This window comes from Rhamphochromis longiceps, linkage group LG20 (assembly GCF_057381845.1).
Source record: "Rhamphochromis longiceps isolate RC_006_pf linkage group LG20, R_longiceps_female_GT1.1, whole genome shotgun sequence".
Taxonomy (NCBI): Eukaryota; Metazoa; Chordata; class Actinopteri; order Cichliformes; family Cichlidae; genus Rhamphochromis; species Rhamphochromis longiceps.
The window spans coordinates 31,850,959-31,875,919 of record NC_140576.1 but is presented as its reverse complement, the minus strand read 5'-3'; the positions used below and the strand labels follow the sequence as shown (position 1 = coordinate 31,875,919).

General features: G+C 38.6%; 1 protein-coding gene and 1 long non-coding RNA gene across 5 annotated transcripts; one reads left to right on the top strand and one right to left on the bottom strand.

The window, feature by feature from the left end:
* The first annotated feature begins 12 nt into the window (after nucleotides 1–12).
* On the top strand, nucleotides 13–12,578 carry LOC146645670 (membrane cofactor protein-like). 4 transcript variants are annotated; one of them, XM_085393358.1, is made up of 13 exons: nucleotides 13–162; nucleotides 873–971; nucleotides 1,105–1,293; nucleotides 1,460–1,559; nucleotides 2,298–2,371; nucleotides 2,463–2,642; nucleotides 2,767–2,946; nucleotides 5,809–5,880; nucleotides 6,230–6,409; nucleotides 8,341–8,388; nucleotides 10,119–10,194; nucleotides 11,814–11,879; nucleotides 12,170–12,578. In XM_085393358.1, the coding sequence occupies exons 2-12, from the start codon at nucleotides 911–913 to the stop codon at nucleotides 11,869–11,871; spliced, it is 1,218 nt and encodes a 405-aa protein (XP_085249484.1). In that variant the 5' UTR covers nucleotides 13–162; nucleotides 873–910; the 3' UTR covers nucleotides 11,872–11,879; nucleotides 12,170–12,578. The 4 variants fall into 4 exon arrangements, with proteins under 4 accessions (XP_085249484.1, XP_085249486.1, XP_085249485.1 ...); XM_085393360.1 differs by lacking the exon at nucleotides 5,809–5,880; XM_085393359.1 differs by lacking the exon at nucleotides 11,814–11,879.
* Nucleotides 12,579–21,206: 8,628 nt separating this feature from the next.
* LOC146645669 (uncharacterized) lies at nucleotides 21,207–24,593 on the bottom strand. Its single transcript, XR_014909158.1, has 2 exons — nucleotides 23,377–24,593; nucleotides 21,207–21,783 (listed from the first exon to the last, which is right to left on the bottom strand). It is a non-coding gene; the product is annotated as an uncharacterized LOC146645669 (long non-coding RNA).
* Between the last annotated feature and the right edge of the window lie 368 nt (nucleotides 24,594–24,961).

Genomic DNA, 24,961 nt, shown 5'->3' with positions numbered 1-24,961 from the left:
CTGTAATCTAAGGCTAAGACTTATGAAGAACAGGCACGTCACTGTTTGACCGCGCCTACTTCCGAGAAGGAGACGCAGCCCACATTAAAACAAGCAGAAACCCGAAATAACCTTTCAGAGCAGGACTGTTAGCGGTCATCATTGTTGGCGTTCAGACGTAAGGTATGGTGTCGTTTGTTTTAACCGTCCGTAACAACCGAAAAAACAAAAACAAAGCGTCGACCCCATAACAGTGCTATATTATTGTATTTATCCGTCGTTGCTGCTAAGTTAGCTAACAATTAGCTAGCTAACGCAGCCGAAGGCGATTTAACAGTTTATGGATTTTGACCAAATTGCAGACATTCAGATGGAATCAGCATTTTTTTTAATCTTTCAGTGACATCTTCTTAACCCCCTGTAAGCTAAATTACGCGATTATTAATGTGCTGTGTTACCACTCACGGTATCTTTGGCTCCAGGAAGACCGAGAGTAGCATACGTGACCTGCGAGAATTCACGGCCATTTTTCCCCGTACCTACCTGTCATTTAGTTTAACAAATGTTGATCGGCCAGCCGAAGCTATCGTGGCCTTCAAGTTGTATAATATGGAAAGACTTTAGGTTTGTTTTCTGCCGCGACAAAGGGAGAGGGGAGGCAGTATTTTCAAATATTTCATTTTTAAAACCTAAACTTGGTTACTGTTAAGGTTTTGGTTTAGCGAAATATATAAACATTACCGAAGACCGAATGTTTGCACCTGCTACCTTCCGCTAGTTAATGTGTTAGCAGTGACAGACCTGATTCAATGGAGAGCCTTGTTAGTACCAGCTATCATGACCAAGTAATATCTCTGATTGTCTTTCTTGTGTTTGCCTTTGTTTTGTACCAGAAAGGGCTCTTGGTTTTAGTTAACCTGTCAGATCTGTCATGGGTATTACTGCATTCCTTCTGCTGAGCAGTCTTGTCTTTCTGGCATTTACTGCTCAAGGTGAGTGCAGTCCGGATTAGCTTGAGACACGGTAAACACAGCATGGTGTTTTTCTTGGGTTACCCTGTTCTTAAAATTATGTTCTCTCTTTTTTGTCTGTATGTTTTTTCTTTTTTTCTTTTCCCATGTACAGCTCAAAACTGTCCCAGACCTCCTAAAGGAGAAAATATGGATTTAAAGGGCAATGACATTCTTCTAACTAGTTTTCCAGATGGGACCACAGTTACTTTTGCCTGTAACACTGGATATGAGTCTGCAGGAGGGTCCCCACGTATTACTTGTACTGCTGGAAGTTGGAGCTCTCTGGGGTTGAAATGCCAACGTGAATATTAAAACTTGATTTGATATTCAAATTCCTTATTGCAGCTGCATTTCACAGCCAGTTTAAGCACATAAACATGTTACATAAATAGTAGACTATATTTGTTGAGATTACACATAATGTTATAAAAACAAGTTCCAATATAACCTTCTTTTTCTTGTTTCAGGGAAGAACTGTGGCCCTATGAGGGAAGTTGAAAATGGACAGATTGAATATCGTCCTGGGTCTGAATTTGGTGATAAAGCAGTGCTCATTTGTAACCCCGGGTTAGTAATCAGAATCAGAATACTTTATTGATCCCTGGGGGAAATTATTTTTTGTTACAGTGCTCCATTATAAACCAACATTAAGACAAGACAGACAATACACTAACTAAGAATAGTACTATATATATATATATATATATATATATATATATATATATATATATATATATATACATGCATGCATGCATGCATGCATACATACATAAGTCACTCATAAATAAATAGCTGAACAAGAAACATGTGTAGCTGTAGCAGCAAACAGTGTGTTAAGTGGATGAGTTGTACAGGGAGATGGCCACAGGCAGGAAAGATTTCCTGTGTCGTTCAGTGGTGCTTTTCGGTAATCTCAGTCTCTCACTGAACGTGCTCCTGTGACTGACCAGCATGTCATGGAGTGGGTGGGAGGTGTTATCCAACATTGTCTTTATCTTGGACAGCATCCGCCTCTCCGACACCACCTTGAGGGAGTCCAGCTCCATCCCCACAACATTGCTGGCCTTACGGATTAGTTTATTGAGTCTGTTGGCATCTGCGACCCTCAGCCTGCTCCCAAATGCTCCCAAAATACAATGCTAGCTCTAATAAACAGTGTTTAGATAATTAGTTTTTAGATTGAATTTAGTAGTAGCATATTAAATCACTAAAATGTTGCAATTCCATGTCTTAAAAAAACAAAAACTTGCTGTTCTGTGTCATGTGAAATCAAATCTCTAAACTAACCTTTTCCCCTCGAATCAGTCATATGCCAGTTGGTGGAGGAGAACTCACTTGTGGAAGCCAAGGGTGGATGGGCAGGTTGCCTGTTTGTGAAGGTTGGTTGTCTTGTCGTAACACAAGTCACACCCCTGATTAAAAGCTCACTGTTTGTTTTCATTCTGATAGATTTGTATTTTTATTTTCCAGTGACACAATGTGAATCACCACCTGATGTACAGGATGGCACTTTCACTCCAATTAAAGAACTCTATGACTATAAAGACGTTATAGTGTACACCTGTAAAAGCGGCTATACACGTAATGGATCAAGACAGTTGGATTGTTCGGATGATGGAACATTCAAGCCTGAGCCTCCAAAATGTATCAGTAAGTGTTTTGAATTTTTTTTCAATAATTTGTTTTGTTTTTCTTGTGTAGTATAAATTAGGCTAATACATATTATGGAAAGATCATTTTTGACAACTGCACTAATGTCTTTCTTTCCCTGTAGAGGTTGAATGTGGGGAACCAGAGATTTCGTTTGGACAGTGGAGTAGCGGTGCTCGGCCTCCATATGGATACTCGTCTACAGTCACATTACAGTGTAACACTGGATACAAAATGATTGGATCCGCGACTGTGACGTGTGAGCTAAATAGTCAGTGGTCGCCTGGACTTCCTCGGTGTATTCGTAAGTCAAAAATTAAAATATCTATTTGCATGTACTGAGTTCAATCGGATCATCTCTTTGCTCTAAGTGCAACTTCACCCGCAATTCTGAGCATAACTCCTCCTAATGATCATTTTTGATAAATGCTGAATGGCAGTTTACCTCTCCTATGAGGTTTCTTTTGAATCTCGTCATATGCTAGCAAAACATGTTGGTTGCAAGGTGTTATAATTCAAGCTTTTAGTTACCTGCTCAAAGCTGGAGCTTGCTGACTTGTGCTGTCTTTCTTTTCCTCATTCATTCAATGCATGGATTTTGGCAGCTAACTCTTGATTTCTTGCATTATTATATTTCAATAATGTAAAGAAAATATCCAGTTACATGATTAAATTAAAGCATTTACGAAAGATTATTCTTTCCATTTCAGATCATTGCTCAGCATTTTTTAAAAGAAATAATCAGTAACATACATAAAGCTAATATTATGCATGAACTGTTCCTGTTGGGAAAATTTTATTCAACTTTTCCAGTTTGTAACTGATACCCTGGCTTTGGGTAATGACCACATGATTTACTAGGGATGCACTGATCTGATTTGTGGATATTGGTTCAATTGGCATCTAGTGGCAGAACTATTATAGCATGAAGGATGATCACCTAATCAAAGCCACAGCAGTTTAGAGGCATATCATGCCAGCTTCACCAATTGCTTTTCTTTGTATGCTTTCAAAGTGCAAAGTTGCTGAAAGTGAACTGAGAAGATCGGACTGTTTTGCTCGATTGTTTTTACGCTCTGTTTGGTATCATATGAATTAAGAGCCAGAGGGACATTGGTTTGGTTTGACACACACAAAAAAAAAAAGATGGAGATATATATTGAACCGTTCAATACAGTGCTTTCGGTTCGGTACGCATATGTATCGAACAATACAAAATATTAAATTTATTTTATCAACTTTCCTTCTGACGGTGCTGTCTGTGTTGAGCGCTCAGTGGATCTGCGCTCGACAGTAGTTGCAGGAGGTGAGCTGGCTTCAAACAAATGATGAAAGCACAGAGATGTGGTGCAGAATGTGCCGTGAAAATTTAGTAAATGACAAATTAAAAAGGCATGAACATTTTTTTTGTATCGAAAAAATATCGAACCGCGACACCAAAGTATCGAACCGAACCGTGAATTTTGTGTATCGTTGCACCCCTAATACCTATCTCACCAAATACCTAGAGTTACTCTGTATCAGATCTCAACTGGTAAAAGCATGATGAGTGCTCCCTCTATTAAGTGTGTCCAATACTAGCTTTGAATTAAAAAGTAGGGTTGGATTTAAAAAAAAAAAAAAAGATTTTCCCTTTTCAAAATAATTTAAGTTTGAATAATGTGATATCTATTCACTGAATCAATTTTTAAATATAAATTTATTTTTTCAGAAATGCCAGAATCTCAGGTTAAAGCTCACAAAATTATTTCAACAACTGACAAACAGTTAAAACAACAAATGAGGGCAGGTAAAACTTAACTCAACCAGCAGCAAAAGAAGATCCAAACGACGTTTCATGTTTGAAAAACATCATCATGAATTCTCTCTTACTTTTGCTGTTTTGCTTCCACCATGATAAAATCACACTTACTGCACAGCTCTCTCTCCTTGTGTACTTTAAGACCAGTTTCCCATCAAAAATCTGTTTTCTCCAGTTTTTTGCTGGCTTATTACGCACTTGTCTACTGTTGTGTACAGTGCTGCTGGCCGCTGTCTTTTGTTTTTCAAAAATTACCTCCAACAAGAGAGCCTAATTTCTGTTCTTCAATACTGACGAAATGTAAACTTTTACAAATGATGCCAAATCGTAAAACACGTACCAGTATTTTTAATAAAACCTCTGTAACTTTGCTCTGCTTCAATTCAGCAGCATCAGGTAATGTTAATCTGCTGATTCATGGTTTTCTTCCGTTTTTGATCTACTGCAGAATATTTTTAAGGAGGTTATCTGCTATGAAGTGCCAGGCCAGGGAAATCTCCTTCATATTTTTGTGTTTTATCCTCTGTTACTTTAACACAAAGGCATCTGCTTTGATGCTTACACCTCTGATGAAATCTCATAAGTGTCAGTTTTGTTTTTATACAGAGATATAAAAGTATGGATATGTACTGATAAATGATCAGAAGTATAATATTTCTGACTGTGTCAAAATTGAATCAAATCAGAACCTTGCGAATCAGAATCAAATCAGTTATAGAAATTGAAATCGATATCCAACCCTACTTAAAAAGCTGTATTTGTCACTTTGGGGACAACACCAGGAACCATTCTTATCTATAAGGGAACATCCAGTTCAGGTTAAACATTGCTTCTGTAATTTTGTGAAATAAAATCTGCCCAGTAAATGTTTTTAGTATTTGATTCTTAATCCTAAGCCTCTTTTAATTTATTGCTGTATTTATAATAAATGGCATATCAGTTTATCTGATGTGTTTGAGAGGCCAAACAGGGAAAGCATTGATTTCATTGGAACTTTTAACTCACTTGGTTAGGAATAGTTTTACTTCCTACAAACACAAGGTCTTGTCATGTCAAGCTTGAAATATCTATAAAGCTGCGGTTGCTTGCATGTTTCCATTGTGTTGTTTTAGCTACCTAGCTGTCCTCCTAGAACATCAACACGCTGCTGCTGTAAACAATGCAGACTTAAACTGAATGATCTTTAGCAATAGCCTAAAAATTGCCAAACTGTAGTTTGGCAATTGATCAGCTTGTTGTCGCAGATATGCAATCAAAAACTATTCCAGGCTTTTGAGTGAGGATCAGACCGATGTCCCAGTCAAATAGTTACATCTCTAGTTGGGATTTTACACATCCCTGCTGACTGACTTTTTGTTCTTGCAGCAAACCCCACAACAACTACCACAACAACTACCACTACCACTACTAACCCTTCTACCCCAAAGAAACCAACAGGTACAGTTCAATTTAAAGCTCGTAAAGTTCTCAAAATCCAGCTTTCCTCCCTTTTAGCTAGGTTGGGTATTTAATTTCTGCAAAGAGCGCATGAAGTTCTGGGACTACTATTGCCAAACCCTGCTTTATGCCTTATAAGTTTCCACAGCAGATCATAATACAAACCATCTTACCTTTGCTTCTCTTGCTTTGTCTCCAAACCATTTTTTTTTTTTAATGTAAATCTGTTGACATAGATTATTCTGTTTATTTCTCAAACTTTGCAGCAGTTTCCATGTGTTCCCAATATCTTGACATTGTTTGAACATGTTTTTTTGGAAATGTGCATAAACTGCTATATTGTCAACAGTTCAAGGATGTGAAGATCCCCGAAAGAGAAGTGCTGAGGTGACTGTGAGCCCTCAACCTCCATATAGACATGGGGTTAAAGTGACTCTCGGCTGCTCATCTGGATACAAGCTAAATGGACCAGATACCCAGACATGTGAAAATAATGGTCTGTGGTCACCAGGAATTCCAGAATGTACACGTAAGTCAGTTGTTAATTATAAACATTTATGTTTTCAGCTTTATCATATAATACTCTACATGGTAAAAAAAAAGTGTGTGTGTGTGTGTGTGTGTGTGTGTGTGTGTGTGTGTGTGTGTGTGTGTTCAATGTCAGTTTCATATCCTGAAAGTACAGTGGGGCAAAAAAGTATTTAGTCAGCCACCGATTGTGCAAGTTCCCCCACTTAAAATGATGACAGAGGTCAGTAATTTGCACCAGAGGTACACTTCAACTGTGAGAGACAGAATGTGAAAAAAAATCCATGAATTCACATGGTAGGATTTGTAAAGAATTTATTCGTAAATTAGGGTGGAAAATAAGTATTTGGTCACCTCAAACAAGGAAAATCTCTGGCTCTCACAGACCTGTAACGTCTTCTGTAAGAAGCTTTTCTGTCCCCCACTCGTTACCTGTATGAATGGCAACTGTTTGAACTCATCATCTGTATAAAAGACACCTGTCCACAGCCTCAAACAGTCAGACTCCAAACTCTGCCATGGCCAAGACCAAAGAGCTTTCGAAGGACACCAGGAAAAGTATTGTAGACGTGCACCAGACTGGGAAGAGTGAATCTACAATAGGCAAGCAGCTTGGTGTGAAAAAATCAACTGTGGGAGCAATCATCAGAAAATGGAAGACATACAAGACCACTGATAATCTCCCTCGATCTGGGGCTCCACGCAAGATCTCATCCCGTGGGGTCGAAATGATCATGAGAACGGTGAGCAAAGATCCCAGAACCACACGGGGGGACCTGGTGAATGAGCTGCAGAGAGCTGGGACCAAAGTAACAAAGGTCACCATCAGTAACACACTACAACGGCAGGGAATCAAATCCCGCAGTGCCAGATGTGTTCCGCTGCTGAAGCCAGTGCATGTCCAGGCCCGTCTGAAGTTTGCCAGAGAGCACATGGATGATACAGCAGAGGATTGGGAGAATGTCATGTGGTCAGATGAAACCAAAGTAGAACTTTTTGGTATAAACTCAACTCGTCGTGTTTGGAGGAAGAAGAATACTGAGTTGCATCCCAAGAACACCATACCTACTGTGAAGCATGGGGGTGGAAACATCATGCTATGGGGCTGTTTTTCTGCCAAGGGGACAGGACGACTGATCCGTGTTAAGGACAGAATAAATGGGGCCATGTATCGCGAGATTTTGAGCCAAAACCTCCTTCCATCAGTGAGAACTTTGAAGATGAAACGAGGCTGGGTCTTCCAACATGACAATGATCCAAAACACACCGCCCGGGCAACAAAGGAGTGGCTCCGTAAGAAGCATTTGAAAGTCCTGGAGTGGCCTAGCCAGTCTCCAGACCTCAACCCCATAGAAAATCTGTGGCGGGAGTTGAAAGTCCGTGTTGCTCGGCGACAGCCCCAAAACATCACTGCTCTCGAGAAGATCTGCATGGAGGAATGGACCAAAATACCAGCTACTGTGTGTGCAAACCTGGTAAAGACCTATAGTAAATAGTGACCTCTGTTATTGCCAACAAAGGTTATGTTACAAAGTATTGAGTTGTATTTTTGTTATTGACCAAATACTTATTTTCCACCCTGATTTATGAATAAATTCTTTACAAATCCTACCATGTGGATTCATGGATTTTTTTTTTTTTTTTAAATTTTTTTTTCACATTCTGTCTCTCACAGTTGAAGTGTACCTCTGGTGCAAATTACTGACAATCGGTGGCTGACTAAATACTTTTTTGCCCCACTGTAGATGTAATAAAAAATTTAAAGAAACAATTTTAAAGTATACTTTTGATGAACCAGAAGGATGCAGTTCACAGGGATTGAAAGAGATTTTTCAGTGTGCTCATGGGTCAGTTGTATAATCAGTTTAGGAATTTTGCTGTCTCTTCCTTTGGTTTTAATTGGTCTTTGTCTTTTTTTACCTTAACCTCCAGTGGACAATGGAAATGGCAGTTCTAAAGGTTTAGTCATTGGCATTGTGGGTAAGTTTGAAATTCATCTTTTTATAGTAGATCATGAATGTAAAAACATGAGGTTGACCCAAAAAGATCATGTTTATATTTCAGCATGCTTATCATATTTTTTATGATACACATTCAGAACATACCCGTAATAAGTATTAAATGGCAGTACTTTAATGTAATATAGTCTTTTTTTTTTCCTTTCTTTTATTTAATATTAGGGTTTTTTGTTTGTTCGCTTTTATTTACCTTGACTGTACATTTAAAAAAAAAAAAAATAAATAAATAAATATTGGTTGGCCATTGGGTCAACTTGTTGGTTACACTAATTATTATATAGTGTTATCAATCCGGTCTTTAAGTCTGACGTCATTAGCCATGTCTGGGCTCTGGAATCTGATCTAAATTCTTTCATCTGTAATTAAATGATCACTGTGGCTGCTCTGCCAGGTGTAACAATTAAGTTTAACACCCAGGCATCCGTGAAAACATAATTTTTGATATTTAACAGAGTTAGAAGTTAGCAGGGAGTGAGCTTGCTAGCTTCCATCTAAATATAATATACCATGTTCTGACTGAGAGATTTATGAAACAAATTCAAACGTACAGCTCTGTTATCACTTCCGACATAAATGAAGATGGAAAGTTACTGAAGTTTGGCTAGCTGTATATAATGATGTGCTATGTGATTGCTAGGACTACACAGCTATGTTAGCATAAAATAAACAGTAAAGCTGGAGGGCGAATGCTAATGAACGGAGGACTTTTTCTCCACTCGATAAAAGTTAATGTGAGGGTTCCCAATGGTTAGGGGCAAATGCACTCGGACGGCAGGATACTGTAAACGGACCAAACGTCTGTCAGGAGAACCACAGAGATAATCCATTCATAATACGAGGTTAGTCATTAATATACTGCTGCATGGGCTGGGCTGTAGTTAAATCGTAAGGGTTTAAAAACTGAACTTTAAAATGATTAGCGATAATAAAAACTGAGAGAAGCCAACAGTGATCACTGACTGTTTTTAGGGGGTTGGGATTAAATAGAACAAGATACAAAGCATTAGAACATGTTAAAAACACCACAGCCTTATTAAATGCAGACTACTTTGGGAACGGAAGCAGGATTCATCATGTCATCATTTAAAGACCAGATATACAATGGTGGTAAACCATTAAGTGTAGGATGTCCTGCAGCTGCAGCAAATGGAAAGTTAAACAAGACGCAAAAGTTTTAAAGTAAAAACGGATGATAGCTCTGTAAACCAGTGTGGTTCTGCACTAATGTGATTTATAATAACTGTAGTTATGCCACACTAGTGGCCTATTACTTGCGTTAACAACTATAATATGTTCTGCACAGTCCAAAGTGGCTCATATTTCAGTAAAATTGGAAATAACAGAAGAATATAGTTTCTCTTTAAAAAAAAAAAAAAAAAAAAATAACGAGAATTCTTTAACTTGGTTTGTTTCATTGACTGTCTTCTCACTTGAAGACTATTTGCCTGGTCTGATTTTGTTTTGCCCCTTCTTTTGTTAAATACTACTCAAATATTTTGCCAGGATTATCCTCCTTTAAAATTGTATCATCAGCGTAGCAGTCTCCCATATTCTTGTTTAATTATTACTTACTTTTGTGGCCATACTGACATCTAATAGGTTGTCCAGTCAATAAGCTTTTTTTATTTTTTATTTTTTTATTTTCTTCAATTTTTTTTTCGCATTAATTTCCCCCCCTCTCCCCCATAAAAGTTGTGGTCATCGGAGCCCTGGCCGGCGGCTTTGGAGGCTTTATGTGGTACAAGAAAAACAGCAAAAAGGGAAAGCGGTAAAATTGTGTTTTATTAAACTTTGCTGACTAACCCTCGAAAAAGCTTTGTCCTTTGTGTTGTTTGCTTCTCAGGCTACCCATTAGTTTTCCAGCTTTTCTTTCTATCCAAGCTTTCTATAATCTTAGTGTTGCATGCTGAAACTTTGTGCTTGTTGTAAGGCTTCCTGGATAATGAATTTCTCTACTACAGTGTTATTTTATGTAGCATGTAGTGTTTTAAAATATTGAATGATGAGGTGAGTAGTGGTTTAAATTGTGTTGTTACATACAATATTTTATACATGTTGATTCACTGCTGTGAATGCCATGACAGGAATTTTGTTTCATTTGCATTAGCTTATGGCTTATGTACCACAGCTAATTCTTAAATTTTAAGGCTGTGAATATGGTCAAAGAAATACATCTGATTTGTAATATTTTAAAGAGAAGAAAACTTTTTATTGACTAAATTTATCTGTAAAATAGGAAGTGTGTGTGTCATACCAGTGACACATTTCCAGAGAAGTGTTGTATGAAATTCGGTGGCTTTCCTGTTGTGGACTTCAGAGTCTTACACTTAGGTGTTTCTCCTTGATTGCTTGGGAGGGTGAAGAAGTGGAAGTGGTGTCAACAGTGGAGTTTTATTTAGTACTGCCTTGTCATTTTACATAGATTACTACTTGTAGGTATTCTCATATTATATATTTACTGAAACTGAATAAGTCTTTCAGTTAAGTAATGATGTCATCATTTTGCCAGTCTCTGCTGTGTGTGCGTGTGTGCGCACGTGCGTGTGGGCGGGCGGTAGAAATGTGTGGTAGAAAGGGACTTGGCAAAGGGTATCAGGAGGTGAAGTAGAGGGTTAGGGAAAGACCTTGCTCAAATAGTGCTGACATCAAAACACAGTAGTCTCTCTTTGCATTGAAATGGGGCATAGTAGGAACTTAAACACTTATTTTTGGGGGAAATGCAATACTTCATATGAAGTTGTATTCAAATATTTATCATGTATTGGGGATGCACAGCGTTCAATTTGCTTTTAGGATCCATAATGTCTGCCATGAACTTGTAAAAATGAGGAGATTGTTAGTCAGTAAATGTTGTGGATGTTTTTGGGTTTTTTTTTTGTTGTTTTTTAAATAAATGTGACATGGGAGCATTTGGTGGTGGCATAATTATATCCTGCTGCACAATCTTATCACTCTTTGTATTTATAAGAGAAATATAAAGAGCCCAAATAGTATGTAGGCATTGTTTACATAGTATATTGTAATCTCTTTAGTTGCATGAAAGATTTTAATTACATTTTGGAACATTGATATTAATTCACTTTTTATTTTAGCTTTAATTTGAGTCTTTAAAAAAAGCCAAATGGGTTGTTATTGATAAAAATGTATTTATCTGCTGACAGGAATGAACAGGTAATATTTTGTATCTCATCAAACAAATTTGGCTGTTTTGACTATAAGAGGTGAAAGAGTAGCTGCCGGCACGGGTGCTGCTTGTGTGGGGTGGTCCTTGTGGATGAGTGGTATGTAGGCATGTGGTGGTTTCTGTGGACTTCTTCATTCCATGTAGCTTTCTGTTTGCCTGTTGTACATAATCAATAATGTTGACCAGTCATTACTGGATTACAGCGCTCGAAGAGGCAATACTGACAAAGATGCTACAAATGTTGGAGAGGAAGTACTGTAGCACTCTCGGTAAGATGATGGATCTTGAAGAACACTTGAGCTAATTTATGTAAAACAAACAAAAAACGAGATTAATGTGATAATGTAGATATACACGTCATATAATTTCACTCATGTCCATAATGTATGTTCAGTGATGGTCTTTTTTTCTTTTTCTACCTTGGCTGAACTTGTGAAACAACTGTTTTAGTACTCAAACATTTTTTCCCTTTCTCTACAGGTTTGCTGGGGGTTTTAGACTTTTCAAAAAAGTATATAATTACTCTTATTTTTTTACTGAATTTTATTTATTTTTTCAGTAAGCATGACAGCCTGGATATTCCACAACTACTTGCTGTGAAAACCGCTTCCTAAGAAGAATGCCAAAGGACCAGTCTTTGAATGTACATGCCCTCTGTGTACATGCATTTGCCCGAAGTTTCTGAGCACCTCTCTTAAAATTGGATTCCGAAGACCAAGAAACATCAGTGGATTGGGACATGTTATGCTTCGAGTGGCTTTTTGTTTTCTGATCATAACAAAGAAACTGATAAATATTTAGCGGAGAAGCTTCAATTCTATGTTGAATTTATCTGTTGCACTGTAGTAAAGGAACACAGCTTGACTATTGTAGCTCATTTACAGATGGTCTAAAATGAGCAAAATTGGCACACAATGTCTGTAACTACTCTTGTGAATTTCATAAATGTTAACCCAGTTGTTGGGTTTCCAAACCTGCCTGCAGTGTTTAGTCTTAAATAATGTCAGCACCTTGTTTTTTTTTTTTTGTTTTTTTTTTAATTTGCCAATGTAAGTTTGAGGATATGTGAAGACACTTCAATCATCCAGGAAAGGAAATCCCAAAAAGTTGTTTCTGTTCATCTGGACTCGTCTTTAGTCTCAACTGACTGCAGGTTTCCCAGATCTTACAAACCTAAAGTCAGCTGGGACTAAAGAAGTGAATGAAATGTTTCTCCCACTGGACATGCTACGATGAACAGAAACAACTTTTTGGGATTGAGTTTCAAGGTTTCATTGACAAGGGGGAGGAAAAAAAACAGTCATAAACTTGTATTTTATGTCTTTTAAACATTTGTGGATATCAGCCTGTCACTGCATGAGTTTTTGTTTTGTTTTTTAAATTGTCTTTTGACTACTTGCTGTTCAGGACATGAAGATGAATATTTTGAGTATTACTCAATTGCCTTGCTTAATATTTATTATTAAAATAAAAGAATCTGATTTTTAAGTTGGAACAAAATTTATAATAAAATCAATGACAACATTGCTGTGTGCTAAGCTCCTCTTGATAATGTTAATGTACACACACACACACGCTTTTACAGATTTATAAATGGATTAATAAATTCTAAATAAGTAGATTGTTGCTACTCAACAATACAAAAGTATTGAACCGCCACTAATTTTTTCATATGTTGCATTTTTAAAATAAATCTAAACATTCAAGTATGCTTGGAAATACAACATGTATTCAGTCTGTGCTTTTTGAAGAGCTTTTATTGCATGGTGGAACATAATGCGATGATACTTTGGGTTCAGAATTTTATCAGTTTTCCACACCACTCAATGAAATGCAGCTCCAAATTATGACAAAGCCTCCACCCTGTTTTATAAATGACTTGCAGTCACTCTACCTCTCTATTAACCACCTTTATACACATCAATAACAATATGAACCAAATATCTAAATTTGGATTCATCACTGTATTAGACCTTTTGTTAGTGATTTTCAGTTGAGTTCTTGTGTAATTTAGTGTTCCTCACACAGAATGGCTTCCTGACTGCCACCATTGCACTGAGACGATGGCTCGTCAATGAACAGCAGAGGCCTGACCCTTTTTTTGGTCCTCCAATTCTTCAGTTGTTTAAGGGTATATTGATATATCACGTTGTTGGGGCAGAAATGCTTTTTTTCACCAGTCAAACTGTGTTAGCTCTGGTATGTTCCACAGATAAAACTGAAATGTGAACATTTTTTTTTCCTGTGACAGGCTGCCTATTGAAAGAAAAATACCAATTTTGTCTTATGTGTTGGTACTACACTGGTTTTGATCTCTTGAGTTTCACCTCAAGGTGCCTCTTGTATACTTTGGATAATACGTCAGTTTTAAGTGGTTTAACAAATGAGAAAAGTATTTTCTATTTAATTATAAACATCCTAATTATGTCCTGGATTTTAACTATTTAACAATAAAAAAAGAAACATCACAAAAAACAGTTAAGGTCATGAAAATTAATTGAGATTTAGGAATTCAATGATGCATCCACTGCGTCCCCTGACCCTTGTTTACTTGGTATTGGATCGATACCAAAATATGCAGTATTGCACACCACTACTCTAGAGTTCCAATGTTGTATCTTAGTATTTTAAAAGACTAAAATCTTAGTGTGGTCATTCTGAGAAACAAATTTTAAGTGGGAACACAATAACAGGACAATGATGAGGCACAGCTACAGACTGCAAGAAAAATGTCGAAAAGAAGCTTTCAGCTGTTATTCTGTCATGAGAATATAATCCTGCTTAGCTGTTGTGGAAACATCTTGACAATAAGGTATGTAAGAAGTGCCCATTAAAAAATTCCAACTTGTGGCTCCTTGCTTCAAGTTGTGAAATTTCTCATCAATAAATACCACAGCGTTGTTGTCTCAAAGCAAAACCATTTCTGGTTTGAACCTCCTGCTTATCTAATACCTTTTTTGTGTGAGGCTTTTAATGTTCTCCAATGTTGCAACATCCCACCGTGCTGACATTCTTTTGGTGTTTCCAAAGAAACTGTAAATGTGAATGGTTAGTCAGGTGGTGCAATAGTGAACTATCCAGGTTGCACACTCCCTCTCGTTTCTCTGTGACTCTAAACCGGATAAGCAGTTAAGAAAGTGGGTGGATGGAAGTTAAAGGTTTCATTCAAAATCTGGGATCTTCTGGGTGACCCAAAACTTTTGAGTTGTATACCCCGAAAGACTCTTAAAAAAAATAAAATAAACATATCAATGTCTATAGATTCTACAAAGGCCATTTAAAAAAAAAACCAAAAAGCGGACCACTTCGTTGCAAAATCCTCCTCAAGGTAAGATGAGATCTGTCCTTCACTGTAACCGATTTCAAATGGTGCTAGAAACAGAAGCAGACTCTGAACACCGAAAGAAATCGGTCAACCTTGGAAAGAGGACAAAAAGCAGAAGCTGGCAAACGTCAGTGTAGACCAGAAGTTTGTAGTTCTGCGAGTGGTACTCCATCTTCCAGTGGTGACATTTCCATGTTGTACCTTTATCACCGGGCACTTCTTTTGACACCTCACAGCTGGTCATTGAAACTTACTTCCCGCCCCAAGAACACTGATTTCAAATGGTGCTAGATAGATGACAATACTCTAAGCCACCATCTGAAACCAGCTTCCAAAGGGGGAACCTCTGATGAAAGGCCGTCTTCTTTGGTGTAAAATTCAGCAGAATCTAGAACAGCCAGAAACATAAATTCAGTTTTAGTAGAAAACAGTGGAAAATAATAATTTAACATGGAAAAAGTTTACCAACAGATGTTTTTTCTTTTCACTATGAATTGGATTTAATATGAGCAAGCACTATGCACAACTTTGATAAAGTGGATGCGAGGAATATTTCACTAGAGCTGAAATGAAAAGATGAATGAAAGAACAAAGAAGCGGCACTGAGGCTGCATCTGATACACACATAGCTTCATATCTGCGTGTTCTGTAATTAACACGGAGCATAGGACAGATACGCCAGATGTGAAGTTCTCGCTGATATGGGAGTAAGTTGGGAGACAGCCTAGATTTAGAAGTCTGCAACAATATTCTTATATTGCATTAAAAATTGTCATAAAGTTCAGACAAACTGGGATACTCAACACATCCTTTTAAGATGACTTATTTTCACTGACACTGGATTAATTACTCTAAGATGACATATTTTCATCTGGTACCTAAAATGTTATTTAATATAGAAACAGGAGTCACACTCAGGAGGCAATGCTCACAGAACAGTTGGTAGCTCTGTGAATATAATGCTCTGTTCGCAGAAGCGAATTATGCGTTAACTAAACACCCACAAGAAAATGACACAACATCCATGGCATTTAATCACAAAAGAGTCGCACACTGGATGTGGGAAAGTCGACTTCCGCAAGATCACGCTGAAAGGAGCATTCAGAGGCTGTGTCATGTTAAGTCTTGGATTTAGAGGCTTTAACTTTTGTAAATAGAACAGTTCATTTTTAAAACAATGCTACGTCGGTGTCTCATGCTAATTCATGCCAGTGAAACAGTAAAAGGCACCGTCTCATATCTTGTTTCTAAATGGAAGAAGATGACAGTCCAAGGCAAGCTGAGGGACGTTAAGCGTGATCAACTATATGATGGTTTTGCTCGGGTTTGTACACACAAAGTAAGTTCGATTTGCTGACCTTGTTCAGAAATCGGAGAGAAGGGAAGCAGATAAAGAGAGAGAGATGAAATGAAAAGCACTGAGAAAGCACCAGAACACCTCTCCGTCTCAATCTATTTCTCTCTAACACGCCCACGCGGCTGATCTGCTACTTGATCCAAGCTTCGTGGATGTGTGATGGGCCAAAAAAGAACAGATACACAGAAAATCCTGCCACTGTACTGTATGTCTTTAACATACGGGCTCACCTGCAGCTCTATGCAAACAGACCTTGACAAATCCTCTTCTCTCGGTTGCTCAAAAGAATAGAGAGGATGATTGTATGCTGCTCTCCAGCCACTAAAAGAGAAAAGCAGGGAAGTAGCAGTCAATCGCAGACAATGCGAGCTGTGACGCAGAAACACGGCTATGAGACACTGGGAGGGTGGGGCAGCGACAGGTAGTGGCCAGTTCACCGACTTTGTGCCTCAACAAAGTACATAACCACCCAATCCTTTCTACGATCCTTGTTCTTTTTCTATTTTTGCTCTCTGCATGCAAATGAAATGGATTTTGCTTTAAAACTGCGAAAACACTCTCTGCCCTAATTCCTCCATCTTTACAAAGACAACTCCCACAAATACTACTTAGTCTTTAAACTGATTAAAAACCAAATCAGGGAGCCCTAGCATGAGCCTCAAAATATCAACTTTGATTTTCACAATGGGAGGAAGGACAAAATCCCCACGGCATTTACGAGCCCTTATCAGGCTTCAGACTGACCAAGCAAAACCATTTTGTTTGTTTGTTGCGGTTGGTTGTGTGTGAGGAAGAATACGGCTATGTGTGCGAGTGTGTTTGCGTGGTAGCCACAGTGACGGCTCTGATCAGAGGGCCTGTCTGTCTGTAGGTGTCTGGTTCCTTCCCCTGGCTGCCTCGACCCAACCCTGTGAGCTTTCTTTTTCGGGTTGTTTGTTGCTTGTGTGCCACTGGACCTGTTGTGTAATGCTTATAAAAGATTTAAAGGGACAGGAGGCCTTCAGAGAGCAGTTATCAACAGATTCACAGTGGAACTGTGAAGCACCTCGCGAATAACGACGATAAATACCAGTCCTTACTTCTCTGGGATTAAAATGCTGGGAGAAAACTGCAGTGAAACATGCATGATAAGTAACATTATTGCTTAGAGCTGTACTTGTCAAAACAAGTATGATCGGTCAATTTTATGCAGTGAACAAATACACGGTATTTTTTGTATCTGACAGTGCTACATTATGCCTTGTGTGGATGGACAGGGGGCACGACACACCACGACCCTTCTCAATATTTTTAACATAGCTGGAACTGAACCTTTAGTGGTGATGCTAGAAATCATGTTCTTCATAATCATCTTTACAAGGGGAACATTTTTAAAAAGCCGTGAGAGTAAAAAGCTTTTTACAGCATCAGCAGGTTTAGAATAGAGAGCGAGGCACAGACGCGACACTGACTCCAGAGGCAGGAGCTGCAATGCAGACCACTGAACAGCCACACGCGCTCTTGCATCACTTCAGAAATGTAGCATAGTGTGGACACTGGACTTCCAGCACAAAGGAACAGAAAACCGCTTTCCTCTGAGGATTTATATAATTGCTGAAGTTGCCATCTGCAGCATATAAGTACTCAGGTATCTGAGCGCCAGGGAGAGCGCTATGCACAAAATACTGATCAGCTCAGTCCATAGTAAACGACAAGGCCTCGTTTAACATTTTATTTCACAGGTCCTACAGTTTCCTTTGATTTTCAAGAAAGTAAAATATATGTCATTCTAAATGAGCAAGGTCCTGTAAGTGAATATGTAATGTGGTTTGAATACCTGAGGAAAAAAAAAGACATAATTCCTTTGATGTACCTCTAGTTCATAAATTCTAATTAAATCTGGTACAGCCTAGAGACTCTGTGCAAAGCACCTCGGAGGCAAAAATACGAAAACATATCTAGAAGCAAGGATAAGGAGAACACAGAATAAATATAACAGCTATCAAATAAACATATTTAAATGGACCTCTGTCGTTTCACACGTTAATAATAATAATGTTCATGCCTTAACAAAAGATATGAAAAGAATATTAATTTATATGAAATGAAATGAGAAACTTCTATGGATCCCAGTACCTTCTAATAAATGTGTACATGTTATAAGTTTTTAAAGATCTGAAATTCATATAACCTGTAAAACACGGTGCAAACAAGGCCCATAAGAGACAGGGACAGTCAGAAATGTCATTACTGTTTTGATCGTTACGTAACAAAAGAACTACTTGTAAAAACGCAGCTTTAAACAACTGATTTATCAACTGCCACTTTCCTAACTCTTTGGAACAATACAAAATCATATAAACATATAAGCTAAGGTTGTATCCATGGAAAAGTGTTTCTGCAACAGCAAAACAAAACAAAACAAAAAAAAAAAAAAGAGCCCTCCCCAATCAGTTAGGTATTGAACTCCAGCTACTTGCTTGCTAAAAACCAATAAAGTACTGCTGTGAAGCTCGTGGAGCCAGGGGAGCTCCTCCCATCCAATGAGAATTCAGCTTTGGCACGATGGCCTGTGATGCAGCAGCTTTAGGAAGTCCACTGCATGTGAACTGGAGAGAAGCCAAGGCAGAGTCACCAAGAGAACAAGGTAAACAACTTCCCTCTCGTCTCATCTATCCTTCTTTTATCAGTTTCTCTCTCTCTCTCTCTGAACCTGAGCCATGACATTTAGCTCTTTCCGCCTGTCCCTTTCTCCGAGAACAGGAGACGGATAAACAGACGGACAGAAATGGAGAGATACGAGCTGTGCACTGATTAAAGAGAAGTCCAGCCCATAAATGACTGCGTCATCATCCCGATCTCTCCTAACTACGCAGAAACAAATGTGTCCTGGGAAGGGTTTTGCCAGATCCCAGTAGCCCTTGAGGGTAAAAAAACAAAACAAATCACATGATAAAAGTGCCACTAGCCACATGCTGTTATCTGATACAGCTGGATCCTCAACAGTCTCTGCCATCACACATACATACATCTCTTCCTGGATGCTCACTCTTTGCTTCAGCTTCATCGTAAGCTAACCACAAAAAGTAGGCCTATAGTCAACAATGTGAATATGCGTATACGTACACATGTACTTCATATGCGTGGTGACAAAACAATAAAAAATAATGTCATTTGTGTGCCTAAATTTAACAACAAACTTATTCTGCAATTTCATTTCATTTTCTATGCTGTCCACGTTGCTGCATCTGTACACACAAGTAAATGCTGGTGTATTACACATGTAATACTCTGTTTCATAATAGGTCAGACAGCGCCACGCAACCACTATATTCACCTATTTCCACTAATGTAGCCATCCGGATTTCTTGAGGTGATGTTGACAAAAAGAAGAAGAAGGAAAAAAGAAGCGTTGTTCGAATGCCTCGATAATTCTCGGCAAAACATTCCTGACTGGGCTTCGGCGTGATATTAAGAACTCTCCAGAATATTCTTTTGTTAACCCTTTTGTCGCACCTCTGCCCACCCTACGCACACCTTACCCTGCTATCATAACAAGACCTAGTGAAACTATGTCACATCTTCAGCATCCATGTTGAAACTCCGGTATCAGCTCACAGGAACTACACAGCGCGCACACAAACACACACGCTCACACACACACACACACACACAGAAAGCAGCGACAGGCAGAGCAGATCAAAACTACCAAGGAGGAAGAGGAAGAGGAGGAGAAAGGCGAGGTTATCCGAAACCACTGTGTTCACTCCAGGTGGAAACCGACTGACGATGACTCTGGGCTTCTGTTATCTCAGCTTCTGTTTCTCCCGACATGAAAAAGTGACGTAGCAACTAATCCAAAATCTCTCTCTCTTTCTCACTCTCTGGCTTGCACTCCCTCCCTCTCTGTATCTCCCTCTGCTTGGCTCTTAAAACACACGCACTCTTTATTTTCATCTTGTTGCAACAGCAGAACTGCCATTAGATTGCTACTTCGAGCTAACACATATACACAGAAACAGAATAGACCCCACACAAATGCATATGTACGTGCGCGTTCACGCACACACACGCACAGCTGTGCACACGCGCGCTTAGCCACGCAATTCCTCTTCCTGAGTGTGACGCAGCACTTAATTCTCTGTGCTTTTGTACCACTGTTGTGGCTACACAACGCAGCCTCTTGATCAAGCTGAGACAGAAACACACTTGCTAGGTGCCAGAGAAGGCAAGTGAGCATGAGCAGACTGCAGTTAAAGGGACCCTACCACCAAGGCTCCCTCTCCCCCACTCTGTGACGTTGCTGTGTCCCCATTTCCCCCTATGTCCCTTATAATTGGGTCTCTCTCATTCCGCTGCCCTTCTCTCTGGCACTCTCCTCTCTGCTCTCGGCTAGAGACACACTCTGGCTTCTCTGTCTGTGAGGCAGAACTGACTGAGCCTCCTCGATCACCTGACAAGCCACTGGTTTTAAAGGCACATCACCAGAGTGTGTATCTGTTGCATAAGCACTAAAATGGTCCTTTGGCTTTTTAAAGCTGTCTAAGGAAGAATCCAACTTATCTCTGAAACAAACAGGACCCTGTTTAACACTGTGTGGCTATGCTGTATGTACCTAATATGGTGATTTACTGTAGATTCATTGTACAGGTTGTAGAATGCATATGGTTCCGCATTCAGTCGCCAAGGTCCAGATTAGAGAAGGAAAAATATATGTAGTGCAAAGTGACTGACCATCACATCCTGACTCTGACACATCAAGACCGTGAATAGCCCTACAACATATACTTCCTCTTTCAGTGCTCTCAACCTCAGCGCTGCCCTAAAGGACACACAGGGCACTGTGCTGTTAACCGTTTCATGTATATTGTGAAAAAGAATGTAAGCTTATACTTTAAAGTGATTACACTTTAAAATATAATAATAATAATAATAATAATAATAATAATAATGGATACTTTATTGATCCCCATGGGGAAATTACTTGTTTTTCTCTGCATTTGACCCATTCACTCAGTGAAGCAGTGGGCAGCCCACTAAGCAGGCGCCCGGGGAGCAGTGTGTAGGGACGGTACCTTGCTCAGGGGTACCTCAGGGTAGCCGTTAAGTGGATTCGAACTAAACATAAGATCTAAACATGGGTACTACGTTAGATGTCCTTAAAAGGACTGCGATTCCCAATTTATAAATAGTCTGCTTTGATTCAGTAAAACATTAGCTGAGTTTATTTTAAGAATTCGGGTTGCAGATTGTGTGATTGTTCACATACCTCGAACAGATGTTTCTTCATTTCTAATATAAATGAGACATTGGCACTGCAGGAGGATAAAAAGAGAAAGTTAAAAACAATAACCATTAAAATCATTCTGTTTACCTTATGAAACGACTCCAGACAATCTGTTAATATTCCATTAGACACGACACTTTACCTGAACTACAGTATGGTACCTTGTGAACACTACAACTGCTATTCCTACCGACTGCGGACGATACGACAAATTCACGCAATGGTCTGTGGAAAGAGATAAAAACAGACGGAGTATATTATTAGATACGAACTATAAATCTATATACAGACTAGGTGAATGTATTCACAGTGTCAATATACAAAATTAGTCTGAAGAAAGCTAAGCGTAACAAAAATGATATTTGAATCTATGCAAACAATACAGGAAGCAGCGTCCGGGCAGGGCGACAAGAGGAACAAGCCTGGTTCTGTCCCTTTTATGAGCTCATCTGTCCCTATTAGGTCTGTTCACATTTCAGAAGCATAAAGTGCCCTTTATAAACTAAACTGAAACAAAAGCTTTGTCTCAGCTACCGAAAGCCAAATAAAGTTTGCTTGTGATTTCACCACCACACCTATTTATATTAGAGATACACGGCAATGTTAACACTGAACTAGTGCTTTGATTAATAATTCATCATTTTTAAAAACACGGAGGAAAATGTTTAAGCCTAACATTATAACTGCAAGTTTGTACTCAAGTGCTGAAGTGGATGTCAACTATGTTTTGAGAATATTTTTTCTACTGCAGTCCGGTCACACTGATCTCCTAAACCTTTTAGTTTTACAGTGAGTTCAAAGGCTTCATTGAGCCTCTGAAGCACAAACTAAGCTCTCTATTTTTATGCCTTAAATTTTCCATTATTCTCCAGTTGCAAGTGTAGATTTCCAGCATTTCATGTGGCTGTAAATTTTCTTCCCTAAAGCACTTGTAGCTCGTGATGTCCTAATTCCCCACTGGAGCCCAAGAACACAGAGCCCACAGCTTCACCTTACAGGATTGAGAAAGAAGAGCATTGCTAAAAGAATCAGCTTTCACCCTCGAGCTATATGGGAAATGTAAGGGATCCGAGGGATCAAAGCATGTTTGCTCCGTGCAGACCGGTAGAAGTAGAGGGTATTGATCAGAGGATTGAGGTCTATCTGCTCCTCTAGGATGAAGATGTCCTGTGCATCTCTTGCAAAATAACTAGAAAAAGACTAAGAAGTATATTTTTCACGTTGAGCTTTACGCTATTAAGTGCAACACTTTATGTTAAGTTAACCTACTACTTTAAGATGCAGTATTTTTTTTACTTTAAGTTGCAGGTATTTCTAAACTTGGCCATCTACAAAACATAAACTTTCTAAAATTGAATAAAATGAAATAATTTCATTCATTTCCAATCTTTCTAGATATTCCAGCATTTTTGATAACTTGGGAAATGCTAAAGGGTCCAATCTGTAGCCCTCTAACAGGAACAGGAAGTTTTAGTGTGACAATGGTTGTGCTGACAGTTATATTATGTGACTTTAAGGGTACATGCTTTTAAAGTGTTGGTCCTTCCTGTCAGCTATTTATTCTCCTCATCCAGTGGGTAGTGTGTTAATTTTAGCCATGTCATCTATCAGCCATGCCTGTTCCACTTCCTAAACCTTAATCTCTCCCTTGGAAAGGTGCCCAGTCAGCTCCATTGATATTGTTTTCTGGCTGCAATGGGAACAAAGAATAAAAATCCTGAATGCAGCTGCGCATATTTTTGATCTCAGGCTAAAAAAGAAAAAGTCTAAAATCTATGTTGTCTTAAGTAAAACAAAACAGTTGTTACCTTTTATTACCTGGTTTCAAGTTGCCTCTCAGAAGTGTTAAGCATCAGTCGCTGTATCATGAAGAGACATCTGGCAGAGCTTTGCCATCGGAAGAAGCTCCTAAAAAACCATGTCAGATGGATAGATAAAAATATGATATGATCTAGAACAAAAATATTATTTAAAGGTCCATAGTTTTATATATCTAAAAACGATAAAGTAGGGTAACAAAAAGTAACATATTACATGTTAAAATGTGACATGTTGTTTGTAGGTATAATCACCAACTACTGGCCACACCCTTGACTTAACAACCTTCAAAAATATTGCAAATATCACACAGATACTTGACTTTTGGATAACATTTGATAAAAACAATGGACTACTGCTCTGTTCTGCCATTTGTTCTACAAAAAACTTGGCTGACCTGGTTTTCTGAGAAGTGTGCTGGTTCTCACCTTTCAAGGGAAGTTGAGCGTGTCTCTACTTTTGCTCTGTGAAAAGATAAACAGCAATATCAGCTGAGAGGTTAAGCATTTTTTATTTCTACGTTGAACTATGTCGTCTATTTTAACTACGTTAAATTCCAGAAACATTCCTATAGCATTTCAATCTCAACCCTGAAAATGGTCTCTTAATGTGCATTTGAAGACGTCAGCAACTCGAGTTGTTAAAAGGATTGCAGTCATTTGGAGGTTTCTAACATTACCAGGCACAAAAATGAATGAAAAATACATTCGTTACCCCTCATTTAGAAGCGCAAGCTGCTGTTTCACCCTCAATCTGTAGTGTTGCATCAATGCTTCCCAATATCTGACTCATTCCAAGAACAGTGTTTAGAGAACTTTCTTGCTTCAGAACAAACTGTTCTGTAACCCTGCATAAATACGCCATCTTTTGGTGATCGAAGGTATTGCCCTCTGACGGTTTGTTTACATCAGGAATAAAAAGTGCGTATGACAGAAACCTCTGGATGGATGGAGCTGAGTCAAGGCACTGGAACAACAGGGCACACAATAAACATCAACAAACAACAAAAAATGAGCCTTTAGAAATAAATCGGGAGCAAGTTTTGAAATTAGTAACTCAAGGATGTAATTTTGCTCATGAACAGCGGAAGAAAAAAAAAAAAACATCTTACATAATTTTAAGTTTTGTCATATTTTATTGTTTATTTTCTATTACTTTCAACATGACAGTTTAAACATGTTAAGAATAAATTGTGCTATATTAGCGTGACGCACTCTGACAGGTGCAATCATAACACAATTCAAAGTCAGTATATCACGCAAAGTGACTGGAGGAGTAGTAGCTTCTCTATGGTTTACCTATTATGAATTACAGTTTTCAAGGTAAACTAGTTTTACTCCGTGTTGTAACTTAATTTTAAACTTACTCAATCAAGACACTCATGCACATGACTACACGTCCTAAATTTCAATAATTTAAATTCTGCACCCGAAATGACAAACTAAAAGTCACAAACAAACACGTTATCAACATCTTTCTCGAAAACAAATTATTACGCAGTACCGCATGGATGCACGGACCACTCACTCCGGGGGTAAATTGAAGTGCGCAACATCCTCCTGCAGTAAGCATCCAGCACACCTTC

Bases quoted from the DNA above. Each gene is read 5' to 3' on its own strand.
- LOC146645670 (XM_085393358.1), top strand. From the start codon at position 911: ATGGGTATTACTGCATTCCTTCTGCTGAGCAGTCTTGTCTTTCTGGCA. The intron at 2,372-2,462 runs GTTGGTTGTCTT...TTTATTTTCCAG, and splicing joins CAGGTTGCCTGTTTGTGAAG to TGACACAATGTGAATCACCA. The intron at 6,410-8,340 runs GTAAGTCAGTTG...CTTAACCTCCAG, and splicing joins AGGAATTCCAGAATGTACAC to TGGACAATGGAAATGGCAGT.